This window comes from Glycine soja, chromosome 12 (assembly GCF_004193775.1).
Source record: "Glycine soja cultivar W05 chromosome 12, ASM419377v2, whole genome shotgun sequence".
Lineage (NCBI taxonomy): Eukaryota > Viridiplantae > Streptophyta > Magnoliopsida > Fabales > Fabaceae > Glycine > Glycine soja.
Genome location: NC_041013.1, coordinates 14566661 through 14593884, shown reverse-complemented (window position 1 = coordinate 14593884; position 27224 = coordinate 14566661). Strand labels below are relative to the sequence as shown.

At 33.4% G+C, this 27224-nt stretch overlaps 2 protein-coding genes and 2 pseudogenes across 2 annotated transcripts; 2 read left to right on the top strand and 2 right to left on the bottom strand.

Annotated features, from left to right (window-relative positions):
* Positions 1-9666: 9666 nt before the first annotated feature.
* On the bottom strand, positions 9667-10285 carry LOC114378798 (annotated as a pseudogene).
* A 457-nt stretch (positions 10286-10742) lies between these two features.
* Positions 10743-19685, top strand: LOC114378797 (annotated as a pseudogene).
* LOC114380236 (GABA transporter 1-like) lies at positions 15438-16304 on the bottom strand. Its single transcript, XM_028339240.1, has 4 exons — positions 16169-16304; positions 15933-16063; positions 15587-15823; positions 15438-15443 (listed from the first exon to the last, which is right to left on the bottom strand). The coding sequence occupies exons 1-4, from the start codon at positions 16302-16304 to the stop codon at positions 15438-15440; spliced, it is 510 nt and encodes a 169-aa protein (XP_028195041.1).
* A 1985-nt stretch (positions 19686-21670) lies between the features above and the next one.
* Positions 21671-26982, top strand: LOC114378052 (chaperone protein dnaJ C76, chloroplastic-like). The gene is made up of 9 exons (XM_028336561.1): positions 21671-22017; positions 22669-22797; positions 22905-23034; positions 23370-23490; positions 24351-24432; positions 24848-24901; positions 25324-25362; positions 26121-26217; positions 26623-26982. Exons 1-9 carry the CDS (start codon positions 21799-21801, stop codon positions 26748-26750), a joined length of 999 nt encoding a protein of 332 aa, XP_028192362.1. The 5' UTR covers positions 21671-21798; the 3' UTR covers positions 26751-26982.
* Positions 26983-27224: the final 242 nt, after the last annotated feature.

The window sequence follows — 27224 nt, the reverse complement described above, 5'->3', positions numbered from 1 at the left end:
CTATTATAAGAAACCAAGATAAAAGAATATAAACTCCATATGAAACCTTGAATGAAGTCTCAGTCTTCACATGGCACTGTCTCACATTTTGGATATGCATTCAAAACTGCATCCTCAGTATATGCTCCTGGAAGGCCCTGTATCAAGTAATTCACTAGTTAGGAGAGACAATGATGCTATGTGAAACCACAATAAGAATACAAAGAACTCTGTCGGAAAATATAGCACTGCAGGTTCAATAAGTTTCTGTTAGTGAAACCACAATAAGAATACAAAGAACTTTGGTATTTCGAGCCTTGTGCAATTTCTGTTAGGCATAATTCATAAGAAAGAAGCTTTAATCAAATAGAATCATGCATATGTTTTACTCATGGAAGTTGGACATTAGAAACTCAAATATGTTAATTTTTAAAATAGAAAATAAGAAGAAAAAAAAAGAATTAGAGAGAAAGAGATGAACAAAACATAATACAGAGGTATAAGGAGAACTAGAGAAGTCATGTGATATGAGTATATGCCATATGCATTCCGCATCTAGTCATATACGAATGAACGTAAAAGGTTTGTGGTGAGAAAACAAAATACAATGAAAGAGATGGGAAAATGAAAATAAAAACTTGCTTGGATATTTATTTTAGAAATATTAAGTTAAGTGGGCTTATGGACTTACGGTTAGCTTGGGCTTACAATGTCATCAATCATTAGTATATTAACAATGTATATGAATTTAAGATAAAAGGGTCTGCATGCGATGAAGTGAAGAAAAGGGCTTGAAGTACTATCAAGCTAACAAACTATGCCATGCAAATTTGAAATTTCCACAAACTATGCAAGAGATATTAGAACTAAACGTAAGATCCAGTAGTAGTATACCAATTAAAAAGGAGCATTTTCTATTATAATACTCACATGGCTTAATGTATAAGAAAGTTGCAATGATGAAACCTGCAAAAGATGTATCATGAAGAAAATATATATAATTTTTCTACTCAATTAATATTTACACCAAAAGTCACCTCTTCCAAAAATTCCGGTTGTTCCTCATACATTTGCCTCAGCTCATCCAACTACACAATAACAAAATTATCAAAAGTCCAAAAATTAAAAAATCTCGATCAATAATAAAAGGAGAAATTCAATTAAAACTAGATAAAACATTGAAATAATTTTGTAAATAAGTATTTTTAATTAATGTTGGCTCTAATCAGGTATTGTATTTTGATATCCCACTTAATAAAAGTTTGTGTTAAAAATTAGCATAAGATAAATTTTCTATTTCGGCTAAATAAATACTACATATGATATATATATATATATATATATATATATATATATATATATATATATATATATATATAGAGAGAGAGAGAGAGAGAGAGAGTACTTCACGTGACTGGCAAGTAAGTCATGAGCTTGAACCCTTGCTCGCACATCATGTATGCTGGCTTGTCCATTCTTTCTGCATCTTCAAAAATAAAATTATATGAGTTGATTTTTATCATAAGAAATTCAATATAGTTTGTCTTCTAATTTTCTTCTTATCTAAAAATCATCAACAGAAAAGAAAAAGATAAGAACCTGTCCCTGAATGCCTGCGGACTCAGAGATGAAGTAATAGACCAGGACAACAATAGGGGAAGCCAAGACAGAACAAAAGCCTAAGAATTCCACCAGCCTCAAAGGCCATGAGAGCAAAATAAGGGAAAGAACATGAGTATGGTTCAAAGAAAAATTTAAATAGCACAAGAATTTGTTAACTTAATCACTGCCTTAAAATAAATTTGTCTCATGGTTATAAAAATAAATTTAAATAGCATAAATAATGGTGCTGCTTAAAGTGATATGTTGTAAGTGAGAACTATATAGTATACAGTAAGATTCTAACCTCCAAAGCAATTCAAAGCCATTCGACTTGCATCCCTACTAAATGTCATAATACACACAGAAAGTTAAGCATAGCTCCCCATAATTAATATTTTTACCAATGCGTAATTAGTATACTATGCAGTAACTAAAATGAGTAAATATATATGCATGAAAGAAACAAAAATAAGAAAAAAAATGAAAACATGCCAATTGAGTCCAATCCAAAAAAATGCACTAAAAAAAGACAAGCAAAAACAAAAGCAGGATAAATTGTTTTGGACCAAAAGCCCATATTTCAGCTATTCACAAAACTATTCACACATCTCTAAACATTCGATAAAGAAGCAAAATATACTATTTTGCATTGTCTAGCTGCTATTTTGTCCAAATCTGGTTATGAATCAAGAAAAAAAAACTCAAGTGTATGTAGCTTGCAACTTTACCTGGAATGAATATTTTCTCATATTGAACAATGAACATGCAGTTAAAACTAAGATGAAAGCAAGGATATATAGGCGCAAATCATTAACCAAGAGTTAAGAATTTACTTATGAACAGTCTCTAGGATAGCCATTGATTTCTCTGCAACCCCTTTGAGGACAAAGATACCTACAGTTAATCAATTGAATAATTTCAGTTGAGGAAACACATTTACTTTACGTGAAAAATTCCTAATGCAAGTTACTTACATGAGGTCTCTAACAGACTTGCTTGACCATCTAAAGATGCCATGATGAACATCAGCCTGGAGAAGAAAAAAATCAAACAATGTTCTGAAACATAAAAAGTATTAAGAAATTTATTAGTAAAAGTAAAACCCCACATAGAGAGCTTAACTAGGACTGAGCATACCTAAAGTTAATCCAAAGTGTACGGACCAAGTTCTGCAAATATGGATTGTAAAGAGATACAATAAATGGCAGATCAAGAACATGATAAAATTGCTTCCAATATACGAGGAATTATCAGTAATAGGAGTTAGGACTTAAGAGCACAAAAATTATATAGTAGATCATTCACTATCTTTAAAGTGTAAATTAAATAGGTACTGATCTAAACATGCAAATCAATTTAAATGGCATATTCAGATCAAACAATGGAAATTAAATATTACGAGCGTACCTCTAGCCATTGCAAATCGAACGCGAAGCCGCGCATACACGAACCTGAAGGCAGTTTTGTTCTTCCAAACCCTTACTCACTCTGAATAGATGGTGTATTTTTTTTAATAGAGAAGTGAGTTTGGTGATACAAAACTGAGAGCATCTCATCCTATTTATAGAGTCTGTCCATCACAGAGCTCAACCAACTTGTTATCAAAATATGAGATAGAAGTTATCAGTACGTGAGATAGAGGATGGGTACGTGATTTGTTACTGAAGGTGGTTGCAAATATGTTGCAAAGATATGCGTTGAATGTGGAAGGAAAATGGACCAAATTCAGAAATAACAAAATTTTCCAAAATAATGTAATGGGAATAAAATACAAATATAACATGGAATGTGATCCTGAACGTGGGCCATTCCAACATTATCCCACTTGGTCCATTTAACTCAACATCAACCGTAACAAGAAACATAATATATGAGTCATGGCGATAGGTCCTCTGGTGATGAGTAATATCTTTCATGTACCACAATATATCAAGTCTCTCAACACTAGCTCTCAACTTAATGAATAAACCTTATGTTTATTCTATATCTAAATCGAATGATTTTTCTCAAAATAAATAAATATATGGACAAAATCATATGAGAAAATATCTAACTGAATAAGAGTTTCATTGAAAATGACAAATGTACGTACAATGAAATTACATCATGGAACCAAGTCCCATTCGTACTACATGATCCTTAAAATTCTTTGGTGGCATGCCTTTAGTTAAAGGATCAGCAATCAGCAACTCAGTGTTGACGTGTTCAATGACCACTTTCTTTTCTTAAACACGTTCTCTTATGACTAAGTACTTGATGTCGATGTGCTTACTTCGACTTCCTCTTTTTTGTTTTTAGCCATGAACACCACAGCAAAGTTGTCACAATACAACTTTAATGGCCTAGAAATAGAGTCCACAACTCTAAGGCCAGACATGAAACTCTTCAACCATACACCATGCGAGGTAGCCTCAAAACAGGAAATGAACTTAGCCTCCATAGTGGAAGTAGCAATTAAGGTTTGCTTGGCACTTCTCCAAGATACAGCTCCACCGGCTAACATAAAAATATAACCAGATGTTGATCTTTGTGAATCAACACAACCAGCAAAGTCTGAGTTGGAGTAGCCAATCACTTCCAGACAATCAGTTTGTCTGTACATGAGCATGTAATCCTTTGTTCCTTGAAGATATCTCATCACTTTCTTTGCAGCTTTCCAGTGGTCAATACCTGGATTACTTTGATAGCTTCCCAAGACTCCAACAGCGAACGCAATATCAGGTCTAGTGCAAACCTGAGCATACATAAGGCTTCCAACTGCTGAAGCATATGGAATATTTTTCATGTGTTCCCGCTCAAAATCATTTTTGGGGCACTGACTCAAAGCGAGTTTGTCACCCTTCACAATGGGAGCTACACTTGGTGAACAATCTTTCATGTTAAATCTCTCTAAAACTTTGTTGATATTGGTTTCTTGAGACAAGCCTAAAATGCCTCGAGATCTTTCTCTCTGGATCTTTATGCCTATGACATAAGATGCATCTCCTATATCCTTCATATCAAAGTTCTTTGAGAGAAATTGTTTCACCTCATATAGCATACCCTTATCATTAGTCGCAAGCAGAATATCATCTACGTATAATGCATGGAAACAAATCTTACTCCCACTGACCTTCTGGTATATACAGTGATCCATGGCATTCTCTTCAAAGTTGAATGAAGAAATGACCTCATGAAATTTTAAATACCACTGGCGAGAGGCTTGTTTCTATACATAGATGGACTTATTATGCTTGCAGTCTAAGTGCTCACCAACACTAGATAAAAATCCCTCAGGTTGTTTCATGTAAACCTCTTCTAGACACCATTCAGGAACGTTGTTTTCACATCCATTTGATGCAACTCAAGATCAAAATGAGCTACTAATGCCAAAATTACTCGAAGAGAGTCTTTCTTAGATACAGGGGAAAAGGTCTCTCTGTAATTGGTTCCTTCTCTTTGAGTGAATCCTTTAGCAACAAGTCTTATCTTATGTCTCTCAATGTTGCCTTCTGAGTCTTTCTTTGTTTCGAAGACCCATCTACATCCGATGGCTTTTACACCAACAGGCAATTCAACGAGATCCCAAACTTGGTTAGATGCCGTAGAATCCATCTCATCCCTTATAGCATTATACCACAAATTTGATTCCTCAGAACTCATGGCTTGTGAAAATGTCTCAGGATCATTTTTGGCTCCAATGTTGTAGTCTGATTCTTGTAGGTACTCTACATAATCACTAGGAATTGTTGTCTTTTTTACTCTAGTAGATCTTCTTAATGCTGCTTGGCCATCCTGCTGAGGAACTTGTTCAATCGGTTCTTCACTAGTTTGTTCAATATCATCATGTTGTTCCTCACAAACAACTTGATCTACATGATCACTTTCAACAGCTTGTAGAACTTCAATCACTGGTTGTCTAACACCCATTTTAACTTGACGGGTGGGAATGACTACCAACCTATTACTTGTCCTAGAAGGTTTAACTTCATAGTGATTCCTTTTAGAAGAAATGTTCTGAAATTGATCACTCCCACTGATCAAGTCATTTTCAAGAAACTTTGCATTCCTTGATTCCACAATCCTAGTGTTGTGGGATGGACAATAGAACCTATACCCTTTAGACCTTTCAGCATATCCAATGAAATACCCAATAATAGTCCTAGGGTCTAGTTTCTTCTCTTGTGGATTATAAATTCTTACTTCAAACGGGCATCCCCAAATGCGTATATGTCGCAAACTTGGTTTCAGACCCTTGAATAACTCAAAAGATGTCTTTGAGACAACCTTGGTTGGAACTCGGTTTAATATATACATAACCGTCTTAAGAGCATCAATCCATAAAAATTGAGGAAGCTTTACATTACTCCTGATGCTTCTCACCATGTCTAATAAGGTTCGATTTCTTCGTTCTGCCACACCATTCTGATCCGGAGAACCAGGCATAGTGTATTGGGCAACAATCTCATGTTCTTGAAGAAATTTCGCAAATGAACCTGGTGTTTGTCCATCCTCTATGTATCTACCATAGTACTCACCACCTCTATCTTATCTCACGATCTTAATTTGTTTTCCACATTGTTTCTCAACTTCAGCCTTAAAAACTTTAAAGGCATCTAAAGCTTCATTCTTAGAATGAAGTAAGTAGAGATACATATATCGTGAATAATCATCTATAAAGGTTATGAAGTATTTCAGACTATTTGCATCCATGTCTGGACAACATATGTCTGTATGTATGATTTCTAATAAATTAGAACTCCTCTTTGCACCATTTTTAGACTTGTTAGTTTGCTTACCCTTAATGCAATCTACACAAGTCTCAAAATCAGTTAAATCCAAAGTACTAAGTACTCCTTCATTTACTAATCGCTTAATTCTCTCAATAGAGATATGTCCTAATCTTCGGTGCCACAACATAGAGGATTCTTCATTCACAATACATCGTTTTAACCCAACAGAAACGTGCATAGAATTATAAGTAGCGTCGCTTTTCAATTCAATCGAATAAATACCATCAACCAATTGACCACAACCAATAATTTCAGATTTATTCAGTAAATTAAAACCAAAGTCTGTAAAATTAAAATAAAATCCCAAAGGTGCAAGTTTAGAAACAGAAATTGAGTTTTTACAAAAACTAGGAACATAAAAAACTTTCTCCAAATGTAATTTAAAGCCACTACTTAAAACTAAGACGCATGTTCCAATGACCTCTACATGCGAGCTTATCCTACTCCCTGAGTAAATGCACTGCTCACTTCCCACTGGCTTCCTTAGGCTTTCCATACCCTGCAAGGTATTAGAAACATGGATTGTAGAACCAAAGTCAATCCACCATGTATTATGATTCACATTAATCATATTAGATTCATAACAAACGAAAGTAAATGGTGTACCTTTCTTCTCAAACCAACTTTTAAATTTGGGGCAGTCCTTATTTATGTGTCCTTTCTTTTTACAGAAGAAACACGTTGACTTCTTTTTAATTATTGGTTGAGTCGGAATCCTTCCTTTATTGGTGCCTATAGAATTCTTCCTATCCTTTCCAAAAGTAGAAGTAGTCAAATTTACCTTCTCACCCTCTTCCATTATCAATCTCTCCTCTTCTTGAACACACATGGTCATCAGTTCATTAATAGACCATTTATCCTTATGTGTGTTGTAGGAGATTTTAAAGGGTGTATACTGTTGAGGTAAGGTGCACAAAATGAAATGTACCAAGAAGGATTCAGACATGGTAACTTCCAGGGTTTTCAACTGAGCCAGTATGTCCCTTAGGCACATGATATGTTCACGCACACCTCTTGTTCCAGTAAGCTTAATGGAAGAGAATTGCATAATGAGTGTGCTAGCAAGCGACTTCTCAGAGGTCCTAAACTATTCATCAATGGCTTTCAACATATCTCTGACCTTATCATGTTGGTTAACTGAACCCCGGATACTAGCGGATATGTTGGTTTTTATGAACATAACGAAGAGACGATTATATCTCTCCCACTTTTCATAAAGGTCAACAACATTAGGTTTGCTAGTTTCAGTAATAGCCGATGGCTCATCCTTCCTTATAGCATAGTCAATATCTATCCAGCCCAAATGAAGGAGAATTCTTTCCTTCTAAACCTTATAATTATCACCTTTCAATATGGGAAGGTCACAAGAAATATTCATAGATTGTGAAACTGCAAACAAACACACATGCTCATTAAGAAAATTTGAGACTAAACAAATTTCATGTTTTGCCAAAGCAAATCATGTCTCAATATATGAATCTAGTGACACAAAACTTGCCTGTGGGCTAAAGTCCTACTCAATTAGATTCATCATGCAACTTTACGATAAAACTATTAAATCATGTTCTTTTCCTTAATTCCTGTGGGTAAATTAAGAAATATAATCTAATATTTTATCCTAATTAATCATACAAATACAACAAAATTCATGTGGGTAGATTTCATCACATTACATATGATTAATCACAATTAATATTTCTAATGTGATTATAAATTTAGCATATAATTTTACTCAATTAAAGATGTTGTGGCTACTCTCTAATTTAATAAAATTATATTAACATTCAAAAATAATCTTTGCATAACATAGTTAATAATGCAAACGTGCTCAATATTTAATCATAAAAATTACATGTATACCAATTCAAAATAACATTGTACGTATATCCATTCAACATGTAATAAACTTTAAAGGATCAAATCCAATGCATACCAGTATTTAACATAATATTGCATGTTCATCATAACTTAGAGACACACAATTTTAAACAGTTTGCGCATAAATGATTTATCCTTCAGAAGTTATAAATATACATGAACTACACCTAATAAACAAATAAATCACAATATAGCTTAGTGGCAATGGGAGTTATTCCATTCTGCAGGGCAAGGGTTCAAGATTAGCCCAAGGCATTTTCATTTCATTTATGCGATCAGGTCATGCTTTGTTTAGTATTCTCCGAAATAATATTTATTAACAATTTCATATTAGCAACCAAAAAAACGTGAATGTTTGTCTTCAACCTCCAGCCGGGTCATAAGGATCTGTTTAACACCCGCGAACCCGATTTGGAAAACCCACACCATTATATGCATTTTAGACACCCAAAAACACATTTTTAATCACAAAATATTAGAAAACTTATATTATTCCTAATTTTGACGTAGAAAATAAACTCCGTAAACGCATAATAGGAACAACCCAACAAGCAAGGCAGAGGTACAAAAAGGCTCTGATACCAAATGTAAATTAAATAAGTAATGATCTAAACATGCAAATCAATTTAAATGACATATTCAGATCAAATAGCGGAAATTAAATATTATGAGCGTACCTCCAGCCATTGCAAATCGAATGCGAAGCGGCGCATACACGAACCTGAAGGCAGTTTTGTTCTTCCAGACCCTTACTCGCTCTGAATAGATGGTGTATTTTTCTGAATAGAGAAGTGGGTTTGGTGATACCAAATTGAGAGCACCTCATCCTATTTATAGAGTCTGTCCATCACAGAGCTCAACCAACTTGTTATCAGAATGTGAGATAGAAGTTATCAGTATGTGAGATAAAGGATGGGTACGTGATTTGTTATTGAAGGTGGTTGCAAATATGTTGCAAAGATATGGGTTGAATGTGGAAGGAAAATGGACCAGATTCAAAAATAAAAAAATTTCCAAAATAATGTAATGGGAATAAAATAAAAATAGAACGTGGAATGTGACCCTGAACGTGGCCCATTCCAACATAAAGTACTAGCAATTCCATGCAAGTTAGATATGTTTTCAATTCTTATGTATTTGAACTAATTGTAGAAGATTTATGTCGCCTATAGAACAATGGTTTGGCCTTGCAATGGACGTAATTGAATGCAGAGAATCCACATTTCTTCCTAAAAAATGTCGCACATTAGCTAAAAGATTTCTATTACAGTTGGCAAGCATTTTATCAGCGGAATATTAGAATAAATCTATGAAGGTTTGAAAAGAAAAAGGGAGTAAAAAGGTAAGAAAAAGATGCTAGGACCCATGGGGTGGTTCACAATCAAAGATAAATAAAGCAAGGAAGGCACTGTTAGAGATCGAAAGTAGATTTTAGTTACCCGTTGTGCGTGTCAATGCCTTCAATCTGGCGTAGGGCTATCCAGAGAGAGAAGGTGATAATGTGGCCAGGAACCATGGTGTGCAGGTCCAAGAAAGGAGGGAATCCCGAGGATTAAGATCTCAACCCAGTGGGCATAGGGCACGGCAAATCCAATGGACCCATGCTACTCGTGGTGGACGCCGTGAATCTTTTTGTCCCCCCAATTGTTGTGTAGAAACCTATGGAACCAATAATTGGTGCAATCCTCTACGAGAAAGAAGATAGTGATTAATAAATCAATAAATAAATCTCTTCCCTCGATGAGCACGATGATGGTGACGGTGAGGGGAACAAACATGCGCATGATGTCTTTGTAGCACTTGAAGGTTTCAGGGAGCGACGAGCAAACTTTTGGTTGGATCTTGTGGGAAGAGACGAAGGAGAAGTGCTTGAATTCGTGGAAGACGAGGGGGAGGGGGACGAGGGATAAGACGAGGAAGAGGAATAGAATTTTGTGGCACTAGAGGAAGTAATCGGACTTGGTGGCGAAGTAGTTGAACCAAAGGATCTCTGCGAAGGTGAGGTTGTGGCTCAACACCGCCGCGGCCTCCGAGATGGAAGCATAGGGGAGCATCGTCACCGGAACCCTAGGATTGTTGGTGGCGTTGGATGTGATGTGAGAAAAGGGAGGGGCCAAGGGAGCATGTGATTTTTGTGGACGTGGTGGATGTTGCGCTAATTAAATGTTAATATTTGTGGGAAATTAAAAAGTAGAATATTCAAAGACGGTCAAAAGGATAAACTCATCTTTGTAACTTCATATAACTACGAAGGTCTTTCTCAACACGTTGTAATCATTCATACTCGCTTTCTAAAACGGTTATTTAATAACCGTCGTCGTATGCAATCATTAAAATTACAGGAATGCCACCGCGTATCCTTCAACGACGTTTCTCAGTAACCGTGGTAGTTACTGTGTCGTAAAATGCAATATAAGTAGTAGTGTTTGTGAAAATTATTAATTGATCATAGGCATATAGAGTTTTGCTATTGCATTTGTTGTTGCATTTTTTAAAAAGTTTTTTTTAAGCATGGGTGTGGATTCTCAAGTAAACCAAGGGTAAGGTATCCTTTGGATTATTTAGGATTTTTGTTAGGGTCACAAAGCTCATCAAGTGAGCTTAGGTATCTTGATTGCAGGAAGTGATTTCTAGTGAAAAATCTCATGACGAAGGATTGAATGTAGCTCTCAATCAATGGCGAAGATTAAACTAGCATAGAATCTCTTGTGCAGTCTCTCTAAACCCTGATTCATTCAATTCTTGTGATTGTAGGAAAAAAATTTCTTATAATTTAAAATATAAAAATTTAAAATATTTTTTTTATCAATTATATTTTTTAAAGATAAAACGTTTTTAGAATTAGTTTCCATGAAAAACTAAAAACATCTTGCTACTTCTATATTCTTATATTTTAAGAAACTATCTTTTACTTGATTAATTTACTTTGTGAACGTTACAAGTCTTTAATGTTAAAGAGTGCTACACATTGGTGGTTGGTTGGCTTTATATATGTAACTTCTTCTCAAAAAATAAATAGATGAAAATACAACACACAAAGCAATAAAATATATATAACTCAAATAGTAGATATTTTGTCTATATATCTTTTTTACAAAATTTTGCTATTATTTAAAATATATTTTAAAGTATACTGTTTTTTGATGCGGGGATCCTTCACGGCATATGATCAGTTTGACGGGTTAACATATCTTGGAGAGTGAGAGCATTATAGTGTACTACCCATGCAGTGGGGTGGGGTGTTTTCTCTTTAACAACAACACACAAGGCATTTCAATTCAAGCTTTTTCTAAATTCTCCTCTGTTATTATATTTATTTATTTATTAAGTATCATTATAAAAATTGTTTGTGTATTGATTATATGTGAAATAATACCACTGCTATGTTTTTAATTTTGGTTTCCTAATAATTTTTTCTCACAGTGGTTACTTGTGTTATTCCATTGATTGGGTGATTATCTTGATATCAATCAATTGATTGAATTTGTGAATTACATTGATATATTGATTTTTACATTGATACAGTTTGTGATCATTTGATTCATTGCATTAAAGATAGCTGAGGATCATTATAAAGGATTGGTCACCGTAAACGCAATGAATATTGTGTTAAATAACTTGAATCTAAAACGAAAGGTTAGGACAAGGCTAATAAATATTATTTTATTTCTAGATATAACTTGGGACGGAAATACTAATGGGAGCACACAATAGTCGCTCCGGAAAAATTAAGTAGCCTTTACTTTAGATTTATTTTTGTTTTATTTTCATCATATCATCTGTGTTTCTTAAATTTTATATAAAATCTTATTTTTATTTTATCTTTATTGTTATTTAAATTCAAACTGTGAATCCCATTTTCACCTCATCTTCATTATATAATATTGTATATATTACATGTAACATTGTGTATTTTTCTTGTTATGACTTTGTGTTTTAAGGTATGTTTCATCTTTTTTATTATTATTATTATTATTATTATTATTATTATTATTATAGCAGAAACACAAGTGTAATCGTGCCTATGTGTCTATATTTCTATTATGCTATTGTGTTAAAAATTAATATACTACAATAATTTCTAAATACTATTTTTGAATTATGTTCAATGAATGACATATTCCCAATATAACACAACTAAAACTAAAAATAACTAATTGCAACATGAAAGCCACATTAACCTTGGTTTTGAAAAAATATTGTCTCTCTCTTCTTTCATAAATTATCTCTTTGTTGACAATGACAGTATCCAACTACATATTTCGTGCAAAGTCTTTTAAATTAATTAAAACAACAATTAGTAACAAATAAAAGAAATAAAATATAAAAAAATGTGAATAATGAGTTGGAATAAAAAAATGGGGGTTAGTTCTTTGAGACTGTGTACCGTACTTATGTCATCCGCATCGGTAGAAAAAGTCAATTCTGCAACATAATAATGTCCAAGTGCATATTACATGAAAGACCTTTTAAATTAATTAAAACAATAATTAGTAACAAATAAAAGAAATAAAATATAAAAAGATGCTAAGAATAAATTGAAATAAAAAAATGAGAATAAAAGTTAATTTCTTAGGATTTTATATGGTATTTAAGCTATTTATAATGACAAAAAAAAAGTCAATTCTATATCATAACCGTTCCCCGTGGCAACCCTTCTTCTCGCATCAACCCACTCTTATTTTATTTTCTTTTTTTTTTTTGTCAACCTTGTTTGAAAAAACGAACGATTGAAAAAAAAAATTGTTTGTATCAATTTTCTTGCGTGTAAGATAAACATTTATAACATCAAAAATTTTAAGTTTATTATTACCAAAAAGATCTCTCCAAAATAATGTATATATCTATTCTAAAAATGTATTTTCAAAATTATGATACGGAATTTTAGAAATATATTTCCTGAATAGATATATGTTATTTCAAAAATCTATTTCCAAGAAGAAAAATATGGTTTTAGGGGTGTACTTCTTTAAGAAAAAGGGAATAATTAAGATGTAAACAGGGAGATTAGGGTAAAAATACAAAATAGAAAGGGCCAAATTTGTATTATATTATGCTTGTAGCCCAATAAGACAAAATAGCTAGGATTACAACTTACATCTGCTTAGTTTTAAAATATTTTAATAACAATCAAATTTTAGTTTTATTGTGGACCCCTTAATTTTAAAGAATAGAAATAAAAAATAAGGCTAAAATATGTTTTGGATCCTTGATATATAGTTTTTGACATCCTGTCCCTAATAATTTGTTTTTTCAAATCAGATCCCTAATATTTTAAAAGTTTTGTCCGATCTTGCCATTTATCACGATCCATCCATTAACTACTTACGTAACCGTTAATCGGACACGTTGACATGCAACTTTTGTTGCCTCGTGTACTCGCTCGTTGAATGGGATTACACGTAGGAATTTTATTTAATTCAAAACGACATTGTTTGAGTGTTATCTCTTTTCCCACGGAAAACCTAACTCTTTCTCTTCACCTCTCTCTTCCTTTCTTGCCCAGCCTGACTGTCCTCGTCCTTTGCTTCCTCCGTTGCTACCCCACTCTCTACCACAAATTCCCCCACCCTCACTGGCCCTCTTTCCCTTGCTTTTCCAAGAAACTCTCCCTCCACCAAACCCACCAAAACAACGTCATAAAAAAACTCACCAGACTCCTCATGATGTCCAACTCACGCGCCCTCCCTCTCCACTCCCTCCATTCACTCAAGTGGGATCTCGGCTTACCCGACACCTTCCACAAAAACCCTAGTCCCCTAATTCCCCAACCACTTCCAATTCGTCAAGTCCCCCAACAACGTCATTTTGCTTAAGCTATCCCATTGGCCCGATGAACTCGTGGTTTTTGCACTGCAAAAGCGCAACGAGGGTGAGACCCACTACCGGGAATTCAAGTGGGGACAATCTGCATTGGCTTTTCCGATGAGGTTTCCGAGGGGCTACTGCGCACAAACAAAAGTGAGGATGTGGATGGAGGAGTTTCAGAAGCTTCCTTATGTTTCTCCTTTCGTGGTTTCCATGAAGATTGATCCTAATAGTGATTTGATGGATAAGCGCATGGTTAGGGTTTTGCACGAGATTTTGAGCTTGATTCTGCACAAGAAACATTGGGAATAAATTTGTATGTCCACGATCTAAGTCATCATGTAATCAATTCTAATTTTAATAATAAAGTATTATTTTCATTTTCATTTTCATATTTTAGTATTTGATTAAATGGTTCGTTTGATAATGTCCTTGATTAAAATTAAAGACTTGTTATTATAATAGAGATTATGATACTGAGAAACAAGTTTGTTCTAATTTTAATCTAAATCATTCTTGATCATAGGATTATTATAAATAGGATATCAATAATTCGGATAGATTAATATAAATGTGATAGTATTGATTGGATAAATATTAATAGATCTCATTTATTAATTTGCATATATAGACGAGTCACATGTTGATATGATCATTGAACTAACTTAATTGAAATTTTCTAATGGTTAAAATTTACCATAAACTGTCAATAGAAAATTCTCAAGAAGAGTTATAATAGCTTTCTTTGACTTGCGATTGTCATAATAATTAACAGGTTATTTGTTGTATTTTGATTCTGGACACCTAATGTTTTAAAGCACTTCACAACTAGAAAAATAGAATTCAAAGACGGTGGAAAATGCTTTTCAAAGACGGGGGACACACGTCTTTGAAAGTAACGACGTTGTAGAGGTGAATATTTCTACGACGGTCATAAAAGGACCGTCTTAGAAACACAAGATAAACAAAGTCATGTCTAAGACAACACTGATGTAGAAAGCACTGCTTTCTACATCGGTGTTATTGCAGGAATGACTTCATTTGTCACGTATTCTACGACGGTCGTTTTACGACCAATGTAGTTTGCCACGTGTTCTACAACAGTCCTTTTACGACCGATGTAGAAAGCTTTGAAACAAATTTAAAATTTTTCCATGAGAAAAAAGCATGGAAGGATCGTACCAAGACCCATGAACCGAAAAAAGATCAAAACTTGTAAAAGTGATCTACTGTCAATGTAGTTTTTAGATTGCACAAAAATATGCTTTTAAACAGCAATTAAGGGCACATAATTAAATATTAAGCCCACAAATTTCAAGATAAAAAGAAAAGAAGTGCCAATTGTTTTATGCTTTTAACCCGCAATTAAGCCCACTCATTTTTTATCCTATCTATTTATCAACACTTAGATAATAAAAAAAACACATTATTGAGTATTAAATTTAGTGTACATTCTCTAAACTAATGTATGGTGTGCACAAACTATACCATGATCTAAACATGCAATTAATGTTATAGACTATAGTGGGAATCAGGGTGTTACTTACCACACCATTAGCTAATAATTGAGCTATTGTGCAAATGTTGGGCAAATAAATAAGCCACTTGGGAGCCAAAGGCTTGCTGTAATAATCTACAAAGTTGCTAAAAATGAGGCCTGCAGCTTGATATCCAAATGCCCAATAGCCAGAGATAGCTACGCTAAAGAAACTCAATGCAACTACAACATAACAAACACATAGTCCTTTGAGCATTTTCCCTTCTACCGGGGGTGCTAACGTTGCCTATAATAAAAATGTGTATTTTTCTAATTAGAAGTTAAAATACTTTGATGGTGTGGGTAGCATTAACAAGTTCTATATGTTAGAGTGAACACATTTGATTGTTTCTAACCTGAATTTCTGGAACTATTCCACAACCATAAGTGTTGGCAACGATGGGAATGGCATTAAAGATTCCAAATAAGCGATTTGTTGTGTCACCTATTAAAGAGTAATACTTTTCTGGCCCATTTGATGATTTTCCTGATTCAGTAGACATTTTGAGAAAATTCAGAAAAAAAATGCACTCAATTGCAAGCATAGGTGCTAATTAGTTAATTGGATTATTAATGAGGGGAAAGAAAATACCAATATATATGGAAGCTGCAGTAGCACAAGCACTGTAGGATAAGCACATGACCAAAGACACCAGATTAATATGTGGCATTTGAGCCAAAATCAGCATGAAGTATCCAAATATCACTACAAACTCATAAAGCTTCATAGTTCCATTTGGATTTGACAGCAAGTAAATTGCCTGTAGTGGATGCCATTAGGAAAAGCTCTTAAAATCAATATATTAATATATATTTAATATGCTAATTTGTTGTCCATTTTATAAACATTATATAACTTATTTTTTTATACTCTCTTTTCTTTCCATGTAAAATCTTAACATCAAACATATGTTTAAAATCACATTTAAACTTAACATCCCCTGATGTATAGATTATATATCAGAAAAAAAAAAAAACTATTCACCTCATAGTCATACTACCAGAGAAATGTGAATTATTTAACAAATATGGACAAGTAGGTTTAAATTGAGCAGAACAAGTGCCAACAGACAACAGATTCTCATAGTTTAAATTGAAATCCTCTAAAATGAAAAAACAGAAGGAAAATATCAAGATATGGTAAACACGTGTAGAAGATATTCAAATATGGACACGTGTAGAAGGAAAATATTTGAAGTTTAACTACGTCTACTTTGGGCTCACTCTTGAGCACATCTTTGAGCATGCTGCACAGTTTTTCCTACAAGGAATTCAAAGCAAAGCCTGAGACACTGAGCTTCTACAGAAGGCATGAATTAACAACTATGCATAAGGAAAGTATGATATTCAAAAATATATGATAGTGGGGATCATTGGAACTGGCTTTCAATGCATAACTAATGTGGAAGATGCAATGATGCAAATGTTAAATATAGTATATAGTATATATACAACGCATATACATCACCCAAAACCAAGACAACATTGTTATATACAAAGGCCAAATACATCATAGCATATACCCTCTATCCATCCCATGGTATTTATCACCATGCCTGAAGCTCTAGATTTAGCATTTCCAGTAAATTGCATGTCAATCATCACTGCAAGATCCTTAAGAAGCACTTTATACAATTCTACATTGTTACTGCAAAAAAAAAAAAAAAATCTACATTTAGATAACTAACCATTGGAGTCTACACTCAAAAAGTTGCAATCTCCTCATCAGTGATATCCTCTATTTTTTTTTGTATTACCAATATGTTTGACAGAAAGAATGCACGCAATAGGACGGTTACATTGGCTTACCTCATTAGCAGTATAATCAGTTTCAGTAGCACCATCCATTTCAATGGTTGCACCATACCAAGTAAACACCTGAAAGATAAAAAAAAAAACATTTTTCTTATAAAAAGAAGAAAATAGAGGTGCATCGTTACCAATTTCTATTCTCAGTTTGCTTTCTCTCTCCAATTTGACTTGCTTTATTGTCAATGTCGAACCCGAACCACCTATGGGACCTGCACCATCGTACGCCATGTTTTTTTTCTTCTTCTTTCCCTAAAACTCCAATTTCGCTTCTTTTTGCTTCGAATCAAACTTGGACGAATCGATTCTGAAAATTCAACTTGCTGCGTTGGTCGTTATAGTTTGCGAATGGGAGTAAGCAAGTGAAGGAAAGGGGAAGAGAGTTGAGAAGCAGTGACGACCACAGAGTCAAAGAAGACCTAATGTTGAAGATGAAGCGAAAGAGAAAGGGGCCACCGGAACAAGTGTTTGCGCGTGCGAGACAAAAAGAGAAAAGACATGAGCATGCTTAGGTAACCGAGCTGCGCTGGTGGCGGTTTGCTTCGGATGGCCTCGTTAGCAGACGCCACATGGAGTGAGTCCCTGTCGGCGTCGCTGTAAACGCCACGGTGGCGGTCCCTTGCTCAGCGTCTCCCCTATGCAACAAATCTAAACCCTAATTCTTCTATTCTCCATCGATGCACACAATCCCTTCAGCAAATGAGTTAGGTAGTGCGGGGTAGGGTAGAGTGCGAGTGCGGGCTAGGGTAGTGCAGTTCAATGTTGGTGTGCACTAAACTTGTCGTTGTAATGCGCAGACGACATCGTTTTTAACAAAAACGTTTTTAACAAAAACGTCGTTGACATAAATCTCCTATTTACTAAAATGCCACCGCGTCTAAAACAATGTCATTTTTGAAAGCACCGTCCTTGAAGGCGCGTCCTAGAATAACATATTTGTAGTAGTGCTTGTTAAATGGATACTGGATATGATTAAATACCTGTAGAATTAATTATTAATGAATAAGGAATCCATCAACTCTTGGTAATGAGTTTGAGCTCTATGAATGAAATTATATCCTGGCCAGAAAAATTAAATGAAAGAAGAAATGAGTTTCTTAAGTCATTATGAGTTAACTCAAAAGGGTTTGACAATAATACCATACTCTAGAGTTAACCCATAGTTGTAAAGATGGAAAAAATTATTACACTACTCTTCTAACGGTTCTTGAAAGTAAAATGCTACTTCGTGCTATCTGAACATTAAGGAGTATTGCTAGACGTCTACCTTGATTAATATATTACCGACTTAGTATTGAACCTACGAGGTCACACACAAACGAGTGTTTTAATCTTTGATACAGAAATTATTTTAATATTTGATGATTAATTAAATTAGAGAATTTAATATGATCAAATGATTAATTGATTTCAAAAAGGTGGAATATTATTATATTTTTGCTAGCACTGAAAATATAAATAATATGAAAGATTTGATGAAAGAAGAGAAATAAACATGTATGATTTTGTATTTGGAATTTGGGTTGAAAAGACGGCTAGATACAAGTTTGACTTGGTTAATTATTATTTCAATTTTAATTGCTAAATGGTTAACAATAAAAGGTAACAAGAAATAATATAGCTTAAAAAAGGATACTATCAATAATGATTTTGATTTGATCAGAAATTTAGTATCTTTAGCGTGCTATAAATAGAGCATTAGGTTGCACATTGAAATGATCCCAAAATCACTTCTCTATTCTTATTTTTTCACTTGTCAAAGTTGTTGACAAATAGAGGTCAGTCTCGGTATGGATACACATAGAATCTGTACACTATTGAAGAATTTTTATGGTTCAAGAGCTTATCAACAACTACACTATTTAATATGTCATCTGTTTATAATAAAATTTAAATATAAAATAGATCATTTTATTCCGCAATGTATGTTTTCTGAACATCTTTTATCCTTCAAGAAAACCAAGAGGAACTACTCAAGGGGCTTGAGGGAAGAGTTCAACCTTCCGCATAAGTTTACTTGCATTTTCACTAGGTATCCTAGGATTTTTTACCTCTCCTTGAAGTGTAAAACCACCACGGTTACTCTCAAGGAAGGTTACTAGAGTGGGAAATTAGTGGACCCACATCCTCTTGCTTGGCATAAAGATAAGTTCTACCATGTGATGCAAACGGGGCTGCTTTATTGCGACAACAGATCCTTGAAACCTCGGGAGAACAAGATGGAGAATGATGAGCTAAGGAGTGAGGACTCAGAGGAGGAAGAGGTTGAAATGAGTGACCAACTCTGTGAGATTGAATGAGATTTTGATGCAGAATTGTGTTAGTAAGATACAAGCAACATGATAATTCGTTTTAAAGAAAAATTGTTTCCTCCCCAGGTTAGTAGTTCTATTCCTAACTAGCTTCATGGCACGGTTTGTTTGATTTGTCTTGTCCGGCCATAACAATGAAACATTCGTGGCAGTGGTGTGTGAAGAACTTGTAGAAAATAGGAAGAAGGAGGTGTAGAGAAAGAGTTAGGTTTTCTAGGGAAGAGAGATAACACTCAAATGGTGTCGTTTTGAATTAAAAAAATTAATTTTTTTTTCCTACGTGTAGTCTCACTCAACAGCAAGTACACATGACAACACACTTTGCATGCTAATATGCCCGGTGCCCGTTAACAGTCATATAAGCAGTTAACGAATTTCGATTAACAACAAAGACATCAAACAAAATTGTTAAAATATTAGGAGCCCGATTCAAAGAAAAAAAATATTAGGGACTAGATGTCAAAAACAAATATATATATATATATATATATATATATATATATATATATATGAAGAAATCAAAAATATATTTAAGCGAAATAATAATCTTTAAAGAAATCAAAAATATATTTAAACAAATATATATATATATATATATGAAAAAATCAAAAATATATTTAAACAAATATATATATATATATATATATATATATGAAAAAATCAAAAATATATTTAAGCGAAATAATAATCTTTAAAGTTTTAGCATGACCCTTCTACACGTCATTTCTCAATTCTCACTCACTAATCTGAGTTGCTTGCGCCTCTAACACTTGTTGATAGTATAAATTAATCGTTATTAATTTTGCTTATTAACATGATAAATTTTTGCTTCTTAACTATTTTTTCGGGTTTCATCTTTGGATATAACATTCATTAGATGCCATCTTAATTTTTAGTCTTAGAAGTATTTTTCAATGACATTTGAATAGAATCATGATTATGGATGATCAATCCAGAAACAAACAATAAACTCAAAAGAAAAGCATTTACACTGAATCAAATACGGGATAAATAATGAAAATAATTATATAAGAATAGCTTAATACATCAAATCCTTCAACAAAAATGAAACTATCCTCTCGTTATCATGAAACTAACTCGCAATTTAATGTTTATTATCAGTTTTGTGACCTTAAAATATGAAAAAATATTGTAGATAAAAATTTAAATTGAAGCTGATAATAAATGTATATAAAATATTATTTAATTTTTAAAATAATAGTAAAATAATAAAATACTTAAAATTAGTTGTTTATAGTATTGAAATAATAGAAAAAGCTAAAACATCGTTGGAAGACTTTTCATAATCATTCACCATTATTAACAAGCTTAATCATAAAAATTAAAAACAGATAACATAAGATTTAGAATAACTCACTCGCCTATACTACTAGAGTACGAGCTAGATCTCTTAATACTAAACTTGAACTTGTTTTATGGACCATTTAGTTGGATGGAAGGAAAAATATGAAAGGAAAAAAAAGTTTAAAATTTGAATTGAATCGAAAACAGAAGAAAGAAAAAAAAATTCTTCAAGTCAATTATTCCTTCTATTTTTTTAGTTTTCTCTCTAACCAAACAAAAAAAAAATACTTTGTTAATCTATTTTCTTTTCTCTTTATTTTTTCCTTTTATTTTTTCTCTTACCAAACCAACCATAAAGTGTAATTTGCCAGTGACCAACAACATTTAACAAGTTCAAATTAAGGATACAGGGGGGAATTAAAAATGTAAATAAAAATATCCGTGGCATTGATCTTGTAATGGCAACACGATGCAGCATGTGTGCACAAGATGACACGTGCCACTCTCATGTAAAACACACTTTGCCTCGTTCTCCTCACTCTCCTAGATTCATCTTACGTTCGTCCAGATTCTTTGGATGTAATTGGATGTCACGCTGCCACGTCATCAACACCCCCTTGATATTCTGGGCCGAAATTTCTTCGTCCTTAAAATTTTGAACTTACAATTTTCCATTCAAAAGATTATCAATAATTTTATTTTATTTTATTTTTTTATGTCATTTCATATCTCATTTCAACACTTCAATTCAACTTTCACCTACACAAAATTATTTTCACGGGAATTGGCCATTTGAATGGCACAGTTATTGTCTCCAGTGTACACAGAGCCTCTCAAATCGAATTTAAGTTCCATAAGCTCATGGAGGATACTACCAAAGACTGCAACTCTTTCGAACTTTGTAACACACAATGGCAAACGAAGAGGGTGTGGCAGGGTAAGAGTTGCTGCTGAGGAAAAATCATTTTCTACGAGTGACACTGTTGCAGATGACTACTATGCAGTTTTGGGTCTGGTAATGTATCAATCACACTCTGATTTTTTCTCTGCTTACTAATTCCCGCTAAAAATATTCAGGCATGGTAAAAGAAGAATCATAATAATAAGTTGAAGTCTTGCGGAATGAATAAAAATATGCGTTTTATTAGTTTTGTACAACTTTTAGAACTTTCATCCATGTTTTGGTTGATATTCAAAAGGGTAGCGTAATTACATTTATGGTGGGATTTTCTCATTTGAGTAGCTTTAGAGATAGTAGGGAAATCCAAGATGATAAATTACGTGAGATGTATAAGCCATTATATTTATTCTGTATTGCAATGAATCTTAGGATATTGTGAAAACTGAAAACTACTAAAATTTTCCACTATATGACCCTTACTAATTTTCACACAATTCTCGCACTTATGACCTTAATGTAAAAATGAAGAATTTTATTAGAATACCTAATACTTTCAAACTTTTTTACTTATTCTCAGATTATGGATTGTTATATGATAGAAAATTATCATTTTTTTAAAATAACTAATATGAAAGTTATATCTAGAGTAATTGTGGCAGTTAAAATAATGCTATAATTGAGGGACATGAGAGAACATTATCAAGGTATATATTAGTATCATAGTGTATGTCTAATCACTAATGATTGGTTGTTCCATTTCACCAGCTTCCAGATGCCACTCCAGCGCAGATCAAGAAGGCCTACTACAATTGCATGAAAGCTTGCCACCCAGACTTGAGTGACAATGATCCTGAGGCAACCAATTTCTGCACGTTCATCAATGAAGTCTATGGGGTGGGTTTCATTTTGGATATTATAAATTTTAAAGCTTGTGAAAAATGTTATTCAAGTTTTGTTGGGTTTTTATTTTTATATATAGTAAATTGATTGTTGCAGTGCAGGTGCTAAGTGATCCCATTCAGCGCATGATTTATGATGACATTCATGGGTATTCTTTGACTTCAATCAATCCTTTTCTGGACGATTCTAGTCCAAAGGATCATGTTTTTGTTGATGAATTTAGCTGCATAGGTACTTTCTCTCACTCTAATGAAAACTATAATGTTATCTTATAGTATGATCTTGTCAAGCACTCTTGATGTCACCATCTTTCACCTCTTTTGGAAAAAGAATGATGGTTCTATCTAATAGCACTTCCTTTATAGAAAAAACCGTTATGAATCTACCTAGAGTTGGTAATGCCAAAGAGACAACGTTGACAGCTAAAATTTGCAATGCTATATTTTTAATTGACATGATTTGTGCCTTGATAGGCCTAGATGTTGTTGCTTAAATGTATTTATTAGATCCTCAACTAGAACACTTCCACGGCATGTTATGTAATTGTACTTCAAATCCTTGAACAGGTTGCAAAAATTGTGCCAATGTAGCCTGTGATGTGTTTGGAATAGAAGAAGAATTTGGAAGAGCCAGAGTGTACAGCCAATGCGGGAAGCCTGAATTAGTTCAACAGGCTATTGATAGTTGGTATATCTATAAGCATCACTCTAATCACCCATTTTCTATCCATAGTTTCCATTGATGTATTTAATTTTTAGCATAATAGAAGTTTAATTAAACTCGTTTTCCGCTGTTTAATATTGTCTGACGGTGACCATGTTATGCTTCTAAGTGTCACTGATATATTTTTTGTGGTGATGACATTGCCTTAAGTGTCACTGTTGTTTTATAAAATTCCTTTTCGTACATTTTCCATTTTATTATTTATGATTAGGATTAAATTGTTCTAAGGTCTTTGGCCCTGCGTTTTACCAGGGACACCGGGGGTTTAGTTATGGGTTGCATTACATAAGTATATTGGTTATTCATTGTCATAAGAGTGTTATGGATAACTATAATCAATTGAATTTTCATGAAGTCATGCTGGCTCATATTTATGTTATTCATACACCCTTTGCCAACTGCATACCAAATGTCTCAAATCAGCCAAGGGTTAACTCAAATGATTTTAATTCCACATTAAGAACCCTCCTTAATTAGCATGTTTCTTCGGCTACTGTAATTATTTTTTTAATCCTTTTTTGTGTTAATATTGATGGTTATGATGTACAATTTTTTAAGCCTTTGATTTCTAGCATGCAGAGACGTCTGTTGAGATGGGAGTCAAATATCTAGAAACCCAAAAATAAAAAAAGAAGTTAAAAACTTCGGCTTGTTGTTTTATCATAGATTAATATAGGTTTCTTTCTTCAATACAATCTATATTTTTAACTGGAGCTGTTGCACACTTGAGTTTTTGAACCATTGGTATGACAAAAGCATTGTTTGTGAAGTGAATAGACTAATGGAGATTTCAGAAATTAATTTGACTAATTTTGGCATTTTAGCCCTGTGGACTGCATTCATTGGACATCAGCTGCACAGCTATCATTGCTTGAAGATGAAATGCGCCGCGTAGAAAGAGTCAATGTAAGGCCAAAGTTGCAGAAGTCTATTTCTTCTGGATCATTTCTTTATAATCTCTATTCCTAACATAATGTGGTCACTTTTTTTTCTGTTAGATGACTACTGATAAATGAGAAACAGATTTAACCAAGCAGCATATGGCTAGTTTTCAAACTGTGATATTTCTTGATTGTTTCTGATCATTTTTAGTATAGCATCAATTTAACTAGATATGATTTTTTTTTCAAAAAAAACATGGAACTTTGGGTCTCTCATAGTAATAGTCTTTTTCTTTTTTAGAATGAAGTTTGTCTTTTAGATAACCAATGGGCTAAAGTAAGGTAGTTTTCCTTCTACAAATGGTATACATTATAATTCTATCTAGTTAAGCTTTTTGTATACCATTAATATATCTACTGAGCATCTTAAATATGAGCAGGTTGCCCTAATGCTTTCTGGAATGGGATCAGCAGGAACTGATGTTTTCAGAATGGTAAGAATAACTCAGACTACTGGGTTATTTAAATGTTCAGATATTTCCTTCCGATTTTTTAACTACATTTGTGTATATGTCTTGGGGGTTAATGACCCGGACTTAGTATAAAATACGGTTGATATCATCATATTCTGCATTTCCTACTGCATACCTCCAAGACCTTGAATTTGGAAGCTTCTTCTTTCTGACTGGAAATAATAGTTAAAAAGTCATGATAACATGGATTTTGAAAGCACTTCGTCAAAATGTTTCATAGTAGCACTATGCTTGTTCCATTCTAGTGTTCTTGGCACATAAGTTTCAGGCTTATTTCAGAGAAAATCTTCTAATCAGCATGCCTAAAATTTTAATGTTTTTGCATGTATGTAGTATTTATGTGTCGTCTCCTCTAACATGATCCAACCAACTAATAATGACAGGCAAGTTCCCGATGGGAAAAGAGGCAGGCAAAAGTCTTGGTAACAACTCTTATATTCTCATTCATAATTTTTTTCATACTTTAGTTGGGGAATCTGTCATTTACATGCAGTTAATTGTATGGGAATTATCATGGTTTGTCCTACTAATCTCTGGAAAACGTATAGCTGTATAGGTTCTTAAGGTATTAAAAGTCAAAGCAAAGTACCATTTTGATCACTGAAAAATTGGGTTGACATTAGTTTGGTCTCCTAAAAATTTGAATGACATTAATTTAGTCCTTGAAAGATAGAAAGTGACATCATGTATGTCCTTATGTCATTGACACAATGCCACCATGTCACTTCTTATCTTTCAAGGACTAAATTTATGTCCCCAGTTGTTGAGAAACCAAACTGAACTCAACCCAATCTTTCTGACCAAAAGAGTAGTTCACTCTTAATATGTGCAAGTTTCCTGTCTAAAACATTTAAGATTTCTCATTGGTCCTTGATTTTGATGAGAGGACATCTGCTTGCAGTTTAAGATAATGCAATATTTACGGAATAATACAAAACCATTTTGGAAAAAATTTAGTTCTTAAAGTTTAGACCAAGCTGCTTAAACACGGACAAAGCAACTACTTAATTTTACAATCATGAGGGATGTCTCAAACTAATGTGAATCTTCATTTTGACAAAAAAAATTCACACCAGCTTCAATGTCTCTTTATTGGGTAGAAATTTTGTACCTGTTTGTTAGTTTCACGGCACAAAACATGTTATGCGTATGACTAAACATTGATGAGAGTGTCTTGCAGGAACAAGCAAAATTGAGAATGATGAAGGAGAAGGGTTCTGATAAAACAGATATGTTCTGGAACAATCTATGGGGCAAACCAAAAGACTTAAGTTCAGGTATTGCATGTGAGAACACAAAAGATTTCTAAAAAATGTTGGATATTATAGTTTTCATCTGCCAATGTTTTCCTTTTTCCAATTGTTTTACTTTAGAACTTTATTTCTGCCATTCCTTGATATAGAGGATTTAAATTTGCAATTTCTAGCCTCTAGTAGCTATTAACAAATTTTGAATCCACATCAATAGTATGCTTCAGTAAGCCTGATTATTTGGTTGTGGTAATTGTTAAAAGTTTAAAAAGATTTTTACACTATTAGTCAATCAGAAATTACACTATATAAAACTTTTAAGGTAATTATTACAAAAGTTAATTATTTTTAACGATATAACTATCTATGATTAGATAATAGTGTAAAACATTTTCATTGTTTGCAATCTTTCAAATGATAACCATTATGCAGAGGAGGAAATCAAAGAAAGAGCAAAAAGGGCTGCTGCTGCCGCTAGAAGATGGAGGGAATACTCAAGAAGAGGTGTTGATAAGCCTCCCACATTTAAACTTCCAGAGACAGCCTCCACCAAGGACTAGTGACCAGTATTTTCCCCACAGTCCTTCCTACACCTTCTATAGCTATAGCATCATGTCCCATGTAATTAATTCATCCATAGCCTCTCATAAGTTTATTTCTCATTTAACAATCCACCATTGTATATTCTGCAACACTAATTACTGTAAAAATAATACAGATGATTTGTAGTAAATACAGGGATAAATAAAAGAAGGCTAAATTCAATGTGATGAAATTTCTCTGTTTCAGCTATTTCCATTTGAATTGTTGACTTCAGCATAACTAATTCAAACTAATTAACCAGCCGTGCAGGGATATGTGTTGCCGAAATGAGCAACAATGGAACCTGAGAAATAGACTTTTAGGAAAGCAGTGAATTTCATTTTTTTAAGCCAAACAATCAAAGAAGAAAAAATAGAAGAGGAGAGTGCTTAGGAGAAGAAAATATTAGAAAAGTGAAATAAGCTTCTCCATAAGTTAAAACTTAAAATTAT

Bases quoted from the DNA above. Each gene is read 5' to 3' on its own strand.
- LOC114378052 (XM_028336561.1), top strand. From the start codon at position 21,799: ATGGCACAGTTATTGTCTCCAGTGTACACAGAGCCTCTCAAATCGAAT. The intron at 24,902-25,323 runs GTAAGAATAACT...TAATAATGACAG, and splicing joins GAACTGATGTTTTCAGAATG to GCAAGTTCCCGATGGGAAAA. The intron at 25,363-26,120 runs GTAACAACTCTT...AGTGTCTTGCAG, and splicing joins AGAGGCAGGCAAAAGTCTTG to GAACAAGCAAAATTGAGAAT.
- LOC114380236 (XM_028339240.1), bottom strand. From the start codon at position 16,304: ATGAAGCTTTATGAGTTTGTAGTGATATTTGGATACTTCATGCTGATT. The intron at 16,064-16,168 runs GTATTTTCTTTC...CTACTGAATCAG, and splicing joins TGCAGCTTCCATATATATTG to GAAAATCATCAAATGGGCCA. The intron at 15,824-15,932 runs GTTAGAAACAAT...TTTTTATTATAG, and splicing joins GAATAGTTCCAGAAATTCAG to GCAACGTTAGCACCCCCGGT.